The sequence below is a fragment of the Artibeus jamaicensis genome, unplaced genomic scaffold, assembly GCF_021234435.1.
Source record: "Artibeus jamaicensis isolate MK-2021 breed Jamaican fruit bat unplaced genomic scaffold, CSHL_Jam_final contig_700, whole genome shotgun sequence".
Classification (NCBI taxonomy): Eukaryota; Metazoa; Chordata; class Mammalia; order Chiroptera; family Phyllostomidae; genus Artibeus; species Artibeus jamaicensis.
Genome location: NW_026521930.1, coordinates 10,827,916 through 10,842,122, shown reverse-complemented (window position 1 = coordinate 10,842,122; position 14,207 = coordinate 10,827,916). Strand labels below are relative to the sequence as shown.

At 48.8% G+C, this 14,207-nt stretch overlaps 1 protein-coding gene across 7 annotated transcripts; it reads left to right on the top strand.

Moving 5' to 3' along the window:
- Positions 1–1,348: 1,348 nt before the first annotated feature.
- On the top strand, positions 1,349–14,207 carry PKMYT1 (protein kinase, membrane associated tyrosine/threonine 1). 7 transcript variants are annotated; one of them, XM_053671650.1, is made up of 8 exons: positions 1,349–1,411; positions 2,094–2,228; positions 9,537–10,043; positions 11,153–11,646; positions 12,344–12,450; positions 12,587–13,004; positions 13,814–13,891; positions 13,968–14,207. In XM_053671650.1, exons 3-8 carry the CDS (start codon positions 9,693–9,695, stop codon positions 14,077–14,079), a joined length of 1,560 nt encoding a protein of 519 aa, XP_053527625.1. In that variant the 5' UTR covers positions 1,349–1,411; positions 2,094–2,228; positions 9,537–9,692; the 3' UTR covers positions 14,080–14,207. The 7 variants fall into 7 exon arrangements, with proteins under 7 accessions (XP_053527625.1, XP_053527629.1, XP_053527624.1 ...); XM_053671654.1 differs by lacking the exon at positions 1,349–1,411 and having other exon boundaries at positions 1,658–2,228; positions 12,587–12,759; positions 12,847–13,004; XM_053671649.1 differs by lacking the exon at positions 1,349–1,411 and having other exon boundaries at positions 1,658–2,228.

Sequence of the window (14,207 nt, the reverse complement as noted above, 5' to 3'; positions counted from 1 at the left end):
GTGCTGTTGTGGTGATGCGGACACACGGAGACCTGTGTGGCTCCAGCTGGCTCTCATGTGGATGTATAGCCAGGAATCACACTCCTGGGCAGTGGGTGGGGGCTTTCTCCTGGACAGAGCCCCAGCCAAGCACTGTGGTGTCAAACCCTGCAGGCCCATGCCTCTACCCCTGTGACCCTGGGGTGGGTGTGGGAGTCCTGACCCCTCTCTCTGAATTCCTCCTTTTGGCCTAGGGGGTTGCTTTGAAAACTGCAAAACACTGTGCAAATAAGGGAGTGTTACTGCTATTAAACAATGAGTAAACTCTTACTGTGTTCTAGCCCCTATACTGTGCACTTCACATGCATTTTCTCATTTAATGCTATTCCCCAAGGAGGTAGAAACTATTATTATCTCCATTTTACAAATGTGGAAACAGGCCCAGAGACATAAAGCAACTTGCCCATGATTGCATAGCTTCTGTGTGGCAGAAAAGGAGCCCCAGTTTCCCTGATTCTATGGCCCATGCTCTTACCTGCTAGCTGTACTTAACTTTACATTATAGCCCTTCTACACAATAAAATGTCCATTGGAAGCATATCTTTTAATTCAAAAATCTTTTTAAGTCATTGTGAGTTAGACTTTCAGGAATGGGCAGTTGGAAAGAGGCCTGAGTCCAGGACTCTGGAAGATGAGGTTGGCAGGGTAGATGGCAGCTGGAGAGGGACATGCCTGCTCCCAAGGCCTCCTGGGGACCAGGCTGGGGTCTTTAATGAGGATCCAGGGTGAGTCACAGGGACTGTGGCTGCCAGAGATGCTAATGCAAAGGAAGGGTGCAAGGAAAGGGGAGGGGGCTGAGTCCCCCTGAGTTCTGAACCTAACCTGGGATGCCAGGCTGATCTGTGCACTGGAGAATGTTTATCGAAGGCCAGGCACTGCAGTGGGTTGGGAGCCCTGGAGTCCATGACCTTTCAGAAAGGTCGAATGGTCAACAAGTAAACCAGTAAGTAGGATAGAATCTCATATAGAGTTGCAATACCAAGAAAATGAAGTGGGAAAGGGTTTGCGATGAGATGTAGAGCACTCTAGGGAGGGTGGCCTGGAAGAGAGACTCCCCTCCGCCCCGTTGAGTGAAATAAAGGTCCATTCAGTGAAGGAGTACCCTTAGCTGCACTAATGTTATGAATCAGCACTTGCTCTGCGCCAGCCTCCTGCTAAGCACTTTAAGGGGATCATTCCACTTGAACCTCTAGCTCCTTGAGGAAAGCTTCCTCAGCTCAATTTTTTGAGAGGAGACTAATCCAAAGCTCAGAGAGGCCCAGGTGCGTTTTCAAGGTCATTCAGCCCAGAAGGAGCTGAGGGAGGTGCTGCCCAGGTGGCTGAAGCCTGGAAGCAGAGAGGCCCCAGCCTAGCTGTCTGGAAGGCTTCCTGGGTTAGCATTTTCTGGTTCCCAAAGCCAAAACCGCTCGTTCCACGGGTCTAAGGAATGTCTGTCTGACATCCCCACCGCATTCACAGTGACGGTGGTGGTGGTGGTGGTGGGTGTGTGGGTGTGTTGGAGCCCGGAGGGTGAGGGTAACCAGAGAGCTCAGGGAACTCCACCCCGCCGGGATCCTAGAGGACGCAGGGACTTCCTGTCTTGCTCTGAGGTGACCGCCTCCTGGGACTACACCTCCGGGGCAAAACGCGGTGACTGCTCCTTTCATAGAAGAGAAACCTAAGCCAGAGAGAATCATGGTGACGAGACCGGGGTCTGGAGGTCGGTCGGAGTCCCGGAAGAGAGGCGGAAGGGACCCAAGATAACGTTCACACCCGTTGCAACGCCGCAGCTACAGGACCGCCAGGCGTATCCGTTTCTGCCCCTCCCCCGGCCGGCACCGCAAACGCTTTGCGCCTGCGCTATAAGAACGCTCAGCAGCGCGAACTTGAGGGCCGGGGCTGGCGACGGGCACGCAGGGACGTGAGGGGCAGAGCTCAGGAAGAATGAGCTTTTTGATGGGCTGAATCGGGGAGGGGGCGGAGCAAGAGGCGTTCTTGGGCGGGGACTCGAGTCCGGTTTGGAATTTTTGGCGCGAGTTGGGTCCGCGCGCGTTCACGGGCCGTTCCTCTTCCAGAGGCTCCTCTAGCCTGGGCGCAGAGAGCTGTCGACGGCAGACCCTGGCCCTTCCGACCCCCCGACAGGTCCCTGCGGGTTCTGCTGACCCGAAATCTGGGACCTCGCGGAGCTGCGCCCCGCCTACCCGCTCCAGGTGAGCCCGGAGCCAGCCCTGAGGGTCCTCCGGTCGGACCTCCCTCCCCTCTTCTTTCCTTCTTCCCCTCGTTCCTGGCACCCCTTGCTCTCCGAGAGCTCCTCCCCTGCTCACCCTCATCCCCCTCCCTTATATCCCTTGGACGTCCTCCCTCCCTGTAGGGCTGGGTCTTGCCTTGTCCCTCTGTTAACCTTTCTTTGGGCTAGCCCTGCCCCCGGCGGCCCCGCCCACTTTCCCTCTAGCTGCTGGGGGTGATGGGCCCTGCTGCACACCGTCCTTCTACATCCTCCTTCTCCTCTTTTATTTGGGAACCCTAGCGACTGCCCCCGCCCCCGTTACTTGCCTTTCCCCAGGAAAAGCCCCACCCACATTCCATCCACAGCCCCTCCCGCGGGACAGCTTGTCTATCAACTCTTTTCGCCCAGGTTTGGTTTCCTTATCTCCGAGGAGGTGAGTCTCTTGTTGCCCTGCCCGGAGGAATTCACAATCTAGCGCGGTAAACCAAGGTCAGCAGGTGTGCCCTGCCCAAAGAGAGGATGAGGCTTGTAGAAGCTGTAGAGGTCACTCTGGCCCTGCCTCTGCTGAGGGCCACCCTGGATTCGCCTTGCTCCTTCTACCTACCCCGCCTCACCCACAAAGCTGTTTGGCTAGGCCAGTGGTACTAAAATGTGACTTTGGGATGGTCTGAGAACTGGTTTAAGATGAAGGTGGCCAGCGTCTCCAAATGTGACAGGACTGGGAGGCTGTACTTCTAACCAGTGTCCTGGAGAATCCTGACATCCCGGTTCTTCACTTTGAGAAACCCGGGAATGGGATTCCTGAGGTAAAAGAGGCAGAGGAAGGGTCCTCACAATATGTAGGGTGAGTCTTCCAGGCAGGCACCCATGGGGGTCCCTCCCTCAGTCCTTACTCTCCCAGGGACTGGAGGGCACACTTCAGATGACTGTCCCCCTTGTTTCAGTTACTGGCTCACCTCTTGTTGGGGTTGCATCTTTTGATACACTGTGGCTTCCTCTCAAAATTAAACTCCCCCCTTTTGTTTTCTTATTTTTGTTCTAATTACAACATTATAGCAACACAAAAAGCTCTCTATGCTCCAACACACAAAGCCACTTGTACACATGGGGCCTCTGTAATTTTGTGTGTCCTTTAACAGCACTTATTGAATCTGCATGCTAGACACTGGGCCGGGTCTTAATTTACAGGTCTGCAAACCTCTGAATTAGCCAGGTGTGTTTCAGAATTCAAAAGGTGTCAGATTTTAGAAAGCTAATAGGATGCATATGACATTTATATGTAATACCACCCATGGGTTTGGGACATCATCCAATAATGAAACATATTAATATTTCTGTCGAGAAATACATGAACATTCATACTTAGAGGGGAAAAAAGGTCAGACCAGATTTTTCTGCCAAATAAGTTTTACATGTAGGTAGCTAGTTGTCTTCATTTGTTGAGAAGACTGTTCTTTCCTTCTGAATTGTTTTGGCACCCTTGTCGAAATCAATTGACTGTAAATGTGAGGGTTTATTTCTGAATTCTCTATTTGATTGATCTATATATCTATTCTTATGTGAATACCACACTATTTTGATTATTGTTTCTTTGTGTAGTAAGTTTTGAAATCAGAAAGTATGAGTTCTCCAATTTCATTTTGGTTGTTTTTGGCTATTCTGGGTCTGGTGATTTTCCATATGAATTTTAGGATCAGCTTGTTAATTTCTGCAAAAAAAAATCCAGCTGAGATTCTAATAGCAATTGTGCTGAATCTGTAGGTTAATTTGGAGAGTATTATCATTTTTTCCATATTAAATCTTTGGATCTATGAACATGTAATATCTTTCCATTAATGGGATAGGGCAAAAGCAGGTTTACATTTGTTTGTATGGAAAACAATACAGTAATTAATAAGTAATACAAGAATAAACTCTGTTTCTCATACTCACAACTGTAAACCTACTTTTTCTCCATCACTTATTTAGGTTGTCTTTAATTTCCTAAAGAAGCTGAGGGAACCCTGGCCTGTGGGGCTCATTTGGTTGGGTGTTGTCCCACAAAGCAAAAGGTCACCAGTTCGATTTCCAGGTGGAGCATGTGCCTGGGTTATGGGTTTTGTCCTGAGTCAGGGCATGTGCAGAAGGCAAAGAATTGATGTTTCTCACATTGATGTTTCTTTCCCTCTTTTTCTCCCTCCCTTCCCCTCTAAAAGGTAAAAAGATAAAAAAAAAAAACCCATTTAGACTCGAAGGACAGATAAAGAGCTTCCCAGATGAGAAAAAATTAAAGGAGTTCATCATCAGCAAACTATTATTATATGAAATGTTAAAGGGACTTGCTTAAGAAAAAGAAGATTAAAACTAGGAACAATAAAATGGCAATAAATACATGTCAATCAACAGTTGAATCTAAAAAAACAAAGTAGACAAGAACAGAGATGGAATCATGGACATGGAGAGTGTTTTGATGGTTTCCAGATGGAAAAGGGTGTAGGGGAATAGGTGAAGAGGTGAGGGGATTAAGAAGTACAAATAGGTAGTTACAGAATAGCCATGGGGATGTAAAGTACAGTATAGGAAATGGAGTACCAAAGGACTTACACGCCTGACCCATGGACATGAGCCATGTGTGGGGATTGCCTGAGGTAGTGGGGGTTGCTAGGTGGAAGGGGGCAAAGGGGGGAAAAATTGAGACAACTGTAATAGCATAATCAATAAATTATAATTTTTTTAAAAGCTGAGGTGCCTTGGCAGGTGTGGCTGAGTAGACTGAGCACCAGACTGCGAACCAAAGGGCTGCGAGTTCGATTCCCAGTCAGGGCACATGCCTGGGTTGCAGGCCAGCTCCCTGGTAGGAGGCACGTGAGAGGCAACCACACATTAATGTTTTCCCTCTCTCCTTTCCTTCTGCTCTCTAAAAATAAATAAATAAAATCTTAAAAAAAAAGGCTGAGGGAAGAAAGGAAAGAAAGTATATATGCATAATGTTTGTTACAGTGACTTTATTTACCACATCTGGTTCTTTTCATTTGTTCCTGTGGGTTTGAGTTACTATTGGGTATCATTTTCTAGTCCAATAGTATTATTCTCTCACACTTCTTTGTGTTATATGCCCAACAGTGCAATTACATATTGTTTTATACAGTTGCTTTTTAAATTAGTTAAGAGAAGAAAGGAGAAGAAACATGCATTTATACTTCTTTTATATTACATGATTACCTTTACTAGTGTTTTTTGTTTTTTCATGTAGGTTAGAATTACAGTTTGGGATTACATGCTTTTAGCCTGAAGAATTTCCTTTAGTTTTTCTTGTAAAGCGGGTCTTTTGGCAATGAATTCTTTCTGTTTTTGTTTATCTGGGAATGTATTTTGCTTTTATTTTTGAAAAATAATTTGTTAGATACAGAATTCTTGGTTGACAAATTCTCTTCTAGCACTTTGAACACCTTATCCTGTTGTCTTTTTTTTTTTTTAAGATTTTATTTATTTATCTTTAGAGGGGAAGGGGGGAAGGGGAGAGGGAGAGGAACATCAATGTATGGTTGCGTTTTGTGTGTCCCCTGTTGGGAACTGGCCTGCAACCCAAGCATGTGCCCTGACTGGGAATCGAACTGCGATCGTGTGGTTCGCAGGCCTGAGCTCAATCCACTGAGCTACACCAGCCGGGGCTCCTGTTGTCTTTTTTTCTTTTTTTTAATTTATCTATTTTTATAGACAGAGGGTAAGGGAGGGAGAAAGAGAGGGAAAGAAACATCAGTGTGTGGTTGCCTCTTGCACACCCCCCACTGGGGACCTGGCCCACAACCCAGGCATGTACCCTGAACAGGAACTGAACCAGCGACCCTTTGGTTTGAAGGCCTGGGTCCAATCCACTGAGCCACACCAGCCAGGGTTCCTGTTTCCTTGTGACCTACATTGTTTCTGATAAGAAGTCAGCAGTTAATCTTATGGGGAGGCTTTTAAGTGATGGATCATTTTTCTCTTGCTGCTCTCAAGATTTTCTCCCTGTTTGGTTTTCAGCACTTTTAGTATAATGTGTTTGTGAATCTGTGCTTTTATCCTACTTGAAGTTTATTGAACTTCTTTGCTACGTGTTTTTCTAAGTTACATTTGGGAAGTTTTTATCCATTACTTCTTAGAATATTTTTCCTGCTCCTTCTCTTCTGGTGCCCTCATGCTTATGTTGGTACATTTAATGGTGTGATACATTTCTCTCAGGCTCTGTTCTGTCATTCTTTCTTCTCTCTGTTCTTCAGATTGTATAATTTCTATCTATCTTCAACTTTGCTAATTATTTGTTCTGCCAGTTCAAATCTAATGTTTAACCCCTTCAGTGAATTTTCATTTCAGTTTTTGTACTTTTCAACTCCACAATTTCCATTTGATTCTTTTAATAATTCCTATCTTATTATTAATATTTCCTATTTGGTGAGATGTCAGCATGCTTCCTTTAAGCATGGTTTTCTTTTGTTCATTGAACATATTTACAGTGGCTACTTTGAAGTCTTAGTCTGTTACATCTGACATCTGGTCTCTTTTATAGGCAGTTTCTGTTGCCTTTTTCCCCATGTCTTTGCACAACTTGCAATTTTTTTGTTGAAAACTGGACATTTTTAAAAATTGATTTGAGACAGAGGAAGGGGGAGAGAGAACGAGAGAGAAACAATGCCTTGTTCCACTTATTTATGTACTCCTGGGTTGCTTCTTCTATGTGCCCTGACCAGAGATCAAACCAGTAACCTTCGCATATTGGATGACTCTAACCAACTGAAGGCCAGCCAGGGCCTTCAGGTCATGGACGTTTTAGATACTACATTTTAGCCACTGTGCATACTGCTTCCTCACCACCCCGTCTAGGGCTTGTGATTAAAAAAAAAAACAAAAAAAAACCCCTTTAAATTGAATTTTAAAGAGAGGAAAGGTGAGAGAGAGAGAGAGAGAGAGAGACATATCTATTTGCCATTCTACCCACTTGTGCATGCATTGGTTGACTCCCACAGGTGCCCCAACTGGGGATCAAACCTGCAGCACCAGCACATCCGGATGACACTCCAACCAACTGAACCACCCAGCCAGGGCTCTGTGTGTGTGTGTTTGCGTGTGTTTGCTTATCTGTTTGTTTAGTGACTGGTTAGACCATTGTAGTGACATCTCTTTCTGCAGTATGAAGTCTCTAACATTGTTCCTTACAGGGTCCAGCTGGGACACGTACACAGTCAACCCATGACACTGAGAATCTGGGGGGACTCTCTGTGCTTCCCCTGATCATATCCACCTGTCAGGCTATCCCAATTTCTGTCTGTCTTCTCTATTGCTTTTGTCCTGCAGTATCAATTGCTCTATAGACTGATCTAATTAAATTTTGGCTCCTTTTAACAGGGTTTTTAATTCAGTGCTTGAGCTGTGTTCTGAAACCAAGAAGGCTCTTCCTAGCTGGCTCTTTCCCTGATTCTCGCTGCTAAACTAGCTGGCCCACAGGTTAGCTTTTTGTAATAGTGGAATCACCAGCCACCTTCTACTTGCTTAACACCCAGCACTGATTTTTTTTTTAATTTGTATTTATTTGATTTTAGAGAGAGAGGAAGGGAGGAGAGAGAGAAACATCAATGTGTTGTTTCACTTATTTAAGCATTCATTGATTGATTGTTTAAATTTTTTAAATTTTTATTGTTTATGATATTAACAGTTGTCCCAATTTTTCCCCCTTTACCGCCATTGGTTGATTCTTGCACGTGCCATGACTGGGGATCAAACCTGCAACCTTGGTGTATGGGGATGACACTAACTACCTGAGCTACCCCAGCCAGAGCCTAAATCCCAATTGATTCTTTTTTTGTTCCTTAAGATTTTATTTACTTACTTTAAAAACATTTTTTAAAGATTTTATTTATTTATTTATTTATTAAAGATTTTGTTTATTTATTTTTAGAGAGAGGGGAAGAGAAGGAGAAAGAGGGAGAGAAACATCAATGTGTGGTTGCCTCTCATGCGCCCCTTACTGGGGATCTGGTGTGCAACCCAGGCATGTGCCCTGACTGGGAATGGAACTGGTGACCCCTGGGTTCCTAGCCCATGCTCAATCCACTGAGCCACACCAGCCAGGGCAAGATTTTATTTATTTATCTTTAGAGGGGAAGGGAAGGAGAAAGGAAGAGAAATATCAATGTATGGTTGCATCTTGTGGGTCCCCTGCTGGGAACTGGCCTGCAGCCCAGACACGTGCCCTGACTGGGAATCAAACTTCGATCTTTTGGTTCGCAGGCCCACACTCAGTCCACTGAGCTACACCTGCCAGGGCTATTTACTTACTTTTTAAAGAGAGGGGAAAGGAGGGAGAAAAAAAGGGAGATAAACATCAATGTGTAGTTGCCTCTTGCATGCCACCAACCAGGCACCAGGCCCACAACCCAGGCATGTGCCCTGACTGGGAATTGAACCAGTGACTCTTTTATTCATAGGCCAGCACTCAATCCACTGAGCCACACCAGCCAGGGCTAATTTGTTGTTCACTTTTTTATGCATTCATTTGTTGATTCTTGTATGTGCCCTGACCAGGGATCAAACCCACAACCTTGGTGTATAGGGTGATACCCCTATACCAAATAAGCTAACCCACTAGGACCAGAGCTCTCTGTTTTATAACCTTTCTCTCCCTAGGCAAAATCTCTAAGCTGCAGCTCTGGAGCTGGGGACAGGGACAGTTATGTCCATCTCCCCGAGTGATACTGTTGCCTTAGACTGAAGGCAACAGCCTCTGGCCTTTTCAGCTTGCCTCTCCCAGTGTAGAACCGCCTTTGTAGGAATGCGCTGGGGTTTGAGTGATTGGGCTGCAGTATTCCTAGCCTACTAGACCTAAGAGAGAGAGTTTCCACCTTGTTAGTAGGGGCTGGTGGAAGGAGGGAGCCCTCTCTGCTACATTCAGCTGCAATTTAGCCTCTGCAACATAAGAGTTGAAAGTAAAACTACTACATGAGTTTTAGCATCACAACTATAAAAAAGAAGGCAAGAAACTTGGAATCAGACCTTCTTTTTTTCCACTTTGGAATTGGAGATAAGGAAGGGTAGGTCTGTGTGAATATTTTCTCCTTACCGTCTTAGAAGAGATTGTGTATGTTAATGTCAAATAACAGTTGTGACAAGGCAGGGATTGTAGGCACATGCTGTATGGCTCCCAAACCTGCCTTGTTTTGACCTCTGCTGGACTGTGGGAGGCTCTGGGCCACAGTCCCATGCAGTTGTTTCTGTGACCTCCAGGTACAAACAGCTGTATGCAAGTTTGTATAATTTGTCCTCTGCCTTTTCTTGGCAGGTGCTCGTGTCCCCACAGCCTCCATGTTTAAAGCAGAACATGTGTGCAGAGTAGCCGCGGCCTTCTTCCACAGCCTCTCTGGGGCCACAGGACAAGAACCCATCTGAGTGGACACACTGTTCTGTAGTCTACCTCTCAGGGCCTCCTGTGCTGGCCATGCCTGTGCCCACAGAAGGCACCCCACCGCCATTGAGTGGCACCCCCATCCCAGTCCCAGCCTATTTTCGCCACGCAGAACCTGGTTTTTCCCTCAAGAGGCCCAGGGGGCTTAGCCGGACCCTTCCGCCCCGGCCCCCTGCCAAGGGCAGCATCCCCATTAGTCGTCTCTTTCCTCCTCGGACCCCTGGCTGGCACCAGCCCCAGCCTCGGAGCGTGTCATTTCAAGGCAAAGCCTCTGAGACCCTGCAGAGCCCCGGGTATGATCCAAGCCGGCCGGAGTCCTTTTTCCAGCAGAGTTTCCAGAGGCTTGGCCGCCTGGGTCATGGCTCTTATGGAGAGGTCTTCAAGGTAAGTGGAGTAACAACTCTATGGGCCTGCCTGGAGGTGCCTGGATAGGATAATATTCTGGGCAGCTCTCTCCCCTTTGCCTCTCGTGGGCTGACAGGTGGCCGTCCTCAGTGTTTGGTTTGGCCACTTTCTTATAACCCCCACACAGGCCCCTTTGACAGCCCCTTCGGTGCACACTGCCTTTTCCAGAGCCTGGCATGCCTGGTAGTGGCTCCCGGCTACTGTCTTCTCCCAGCCTGGAGCCAGCCACTCTGGGGTTTTTGGTGAGCTCTGCCCTGCCCTCCGCACCCCGACCTAGGTCGCAAACACTTAGGCTACGCCTTGTATGCCACCTTTTTTAAACATATATTTTCTAATAATTTCTATTTCCTTTTAAATGGTAGTTTTCCTTACAGAAGTACTACAAACAATATGGGCCCCTAGATTACTTCCTTCTTTTTATTTTTTAAAAAGATTTTATTGATCTTTAGAGGAGAAGGGAAGGAGAGAGAGAGAGAAATATCAATGTATGGTTGCCTCTCGTGGGTCCCCTGCTGGGAACTGGCCTGCAGCCCAGGCATGTGTCCTGACTGGGAATCAAACCGTGATCTTTTGGTTCGCAGGCCTACACTCAATCCACTACGCTACACTAGCCAGGGCACTTCTTTTTTTCTAATTGTATTTTTTTTTACATTACTATTTATCCCCCTTAAAATGCAGCCCCCTCCACCCTAGATTAATTCTTCCCAGAGGAAACCACCGAGCTTCTCAGGTGGGCATCCTTCCTTCCAGAACTTTCTCTACACCTCTAAAATTGACCATATAGATATAAACCCATTAATATTCTACACAGTGGATCACACTGCCTGTGTTGTTCTGTAGCCAGCTTTTTTCACTTCACAATAGTCTGGGACACCCTCTGTGTTAGTACTTAGATGTCTGCCCTGTCTCTCCCTTGTTGGGCCTCCAGGGAACCAGCATCTGGTCTTGCTATTGCATGTGCAGGGGTCTTTCTAAGGTAAATGCCATATTACACCTTCCACATATGTGAAATTTTAATAGAATCTGCTAGATTGTGCTGCTAAATGGTCGGGCCACCTCCCACCCCACCTTCGGGCGTTATCTTCCAGGTGCGCTCCAAGGAAGACGGCCGGCTCTATGCAATAAAGCGTTCTATGTCGCCATTCCGGGGACCCAAGGATCGGGCCCGAAAGCTGGCTGAGGTCAGCGGCCATGAGAAGGTGGGGCAGCACCCACGCTGTGTGCGACTGGAGCGAGCTTGGGAGGAGGGTGGCATCCTGTACCTGCAGACAGAATTGTGTGGTCCCAGCCTACAGCAGCACTGTGAGGCCTGGGGCACTAGCCTGCCTGAGGCTCAGGTCTGGGGCTACTTGCGGGATACCCTCCTTGCTCTGGCTCACCTGCATGGCCAAGGCCTGGTCCACCTTGACATCAAGCCTGCCAACATCTTCCTGGGGCCTCGGGGCCGCTGCAAACTGGGTGACTTTGGGCTGCTGGTGGAGCTAAATGCATCTGGAGCTGGTGAGGCCCAGGAGGGAGATCCTCGCTACATGGCCCCTGAGCTGCTGCAGGGCTCCTACGGGACAGCAGCCGATGTGTTCAGGTAAAGGCTGGGCTGTGGAAGGTCCTTACTGGCTGGGGTACAGTAGCAGAGGGAGGGAAATGCCATCCTGGCTCAAAGTCAAGAAGATGTGGCCTCTAGCCAGGAGACAGCGCCCTAAGAGGGCGAAGGCCCCACCCTCTGGTTGAGGGGGTTCTACAGAGTCAGGCTAGACAGTGAACCATCTGGAGCTGCCCCACTAGATTTACCCATCTCTGTACCACAACTCCATGGAGGGACAATTACTCGCAAGGGAATGGGTACAAGGGGCGTAAAAAAACTTGCTCAAAATCCAGTTAGCAGGTGATGAAGCTTGGACTGGATCAGGCTCTGGGTTCCATGGTCCATGCCAGTGACCATTGCTCTGCCTCTAACAGTCTATCCAGCCATATCCACAGGACCCTGACAATAACACTAATAACCATAGTGCCTGTCAGGTGGAGGTGCAGGAGGACTCACCAGTCGTGTGTGGGTCATGCTGGGCACTGGATCCACGCTTTATGACGTGTTCCCATCATTGGTCCTGCTGAGGTCTTCTCAGAACCCACAGCCTCTCCTTCTCCATCTCCCTGGCTCATGGTGGAAGACAGCAGCCATTCTCCACCTTCTTAGGGGCATCCTGGGACTCTGGGATCTGTGGCTCAAGGCCAACCTTGCCTATCTTCTGTCCCTGTCTCTGTCCCCACCACCTGCCCCCCAGTCTGGGTCTCACCATCCTGGAAGTTGCATGCAACATGGAGCTACCACATGGTGGAGAGGGCTGGCAACAGCTGCGCCAGGGCTACCTGCCCCCAGAGTTCACTGCCGGTGAGTAGGGGGCAAGGATGGGAGGGGACATTGTGCCACAGGGAGGGGAGACTCAAGTGGAAGAGAATGGCAGGCTGTGGGGGACTGCTGGGCTCCAGGCCCAGTCACCCTTGACATGGCCCTGCTCCATGGACAGGCCTGTCTTCTGAGCTGCGGTCTGTCCTCGTCATGATGCTGGAGCCTGATCCCAAGCTTCGGCCTACAGCTGAGGCCCTGCTGGCCCTGCCTATGCTCAGGCAGCCACGGCCCTGGAGTGTCCTGTGGTACATGGCTGCTGAAGCCCTGAGTCGAGGGTGGGCCCTGTGGCAGGTAAGCCTGGTGAAAGTGACAGGGTTTCCTACCCTGATCCTTGGCCCTGGGGTCTGCCCAGCCTCCCTCAGCTCCCTGTCCTCACAGGCCCTGCTTGCCCTGTTGTGCTGGCTCTGGCATGGGCTGGTTCACCCAGCTAAGTGGCTGCAGTCCCCGGGCCCTCCAGCCACCCCACCTGGCTCACCACCCTGCAGCTTCCTCCTGGACAGCAGCCACTCCAGCAACTGGGATGACGACAGCATAGGGTAGGTGAGAGCTCCGGGCTGATGGGTAGAGGTGGAGACCTGGGCTGCCACCATGGTCAAACTCCGTATAGAGGCCAGGCTCCATTGGGACTAGTGGTGAACAGGGATCCCTCCTGCAAACCTGGCGCCATCATACCCTGGGAAGGGCACTGAGGCTGACGGGAGTGCAGCCTGTCCTGGTTTGAATGCAACTGTTTCTTCTAAGCTTAGTGAGTGGAATGGCCACTGCAGAACTGGCAACTTCACACTTAAGGCACTGCCAAGTGAGGGAGCAGCTGGAGGGCCACAGCACCCAGTGGGAAAGGTAGGCAGTGTGGCACCAAGCTCAGTAGAGGCTGCCAGTGCCCAAAGACAAGGCATTCTCTTTTTCACGGGACAAAGTTCCCAGAGCCTGGCAAGCTCCTATCCTGGGGGGAAAACCACATGCTCAGGGCAGACAGTTCTCAGAAGGAATCATACCGTTAACCCCTTATGAAAAGGTCACCCCATTGTCATAGGGACACTTTATAACTGACATGAAGTACCAGATAAGCTTCATTTATCACAGGCTCTCTTCAAAGTCAGTTCATTTGAAGTCCTTGTGTTCTGAAAAGGGACAGAGGTGGCCTTTGAGTGTGATCAGGTAGACTTTAAAAGTTGTGGAAATTATTCTTTGAAAGGGCACTATACTTTCACTGTCCCCAGCTGTGGCCCCTGTGTGTTCAGCAGGAGCCTGCACAGGGACAGGGTTGATTTTGCTCTTCCCAGGGCCTCCTCCCCATGGACTCCCCACTGCCTGACACCCTGCTTGTCTCACCCACCCCATGTAGGCCCTTGCTCTCTCCAGAGGCCATCCTGGCCAGGGCTGCCAGGAGCACCTCCACCCCCCAGAGCAGGCACACACTGAGGTGAGTGGGCTCAGGGTCAGAGGTAGGGAGGAGGGTCTTTTGAATCTTAAGTGTCATTTCTCTTTCTTCCCCCCAGGGATGCCCTGGACCTAAGTGACATTGACTCTGAGGCCCCTCAGGGATCCTTCCCCTCCTTTGAGCCTCGGAACCTCCTCAGCCTGTTTGAGGACTCACTGGGCCCAACCTGAGCCCAGACAGCCCTGGTGCTTTTAACCTTTTAATTCCTTCCCGCATCCTCTTGGAGGCTGGGGTCCCTCTGGGAACTCCAGTAGTCCCTTCTGCCTAGCCATGTCTAATAAAACATATTTGAATCTTG

Bases quoted from the DNA above. Each gene is read 5' to 3' on its own strand.
- PKMYT1 (XM_053671650.1), top strand. From the start codon at position 9,693: ATGCCTGTGCCCACAGAAGGCACCCCACCGCCATTGAGTGGCACCCCC. The intron at 12,451-12,586 runs GTGAGTAGGGGG...CTCCATGGACAG, and splicing joins GCCCCCAGAGTTCACTGCCG to GCCTGTCTTCTGAGCTGCGG. The intron at 13,005-13,813 runs GTAGGTGAGAGC...CACCCCATGTAG, and splicing joins TGGGATGACGACAGCATAGG to GCCCTTGCTCTCTCCAGAGG.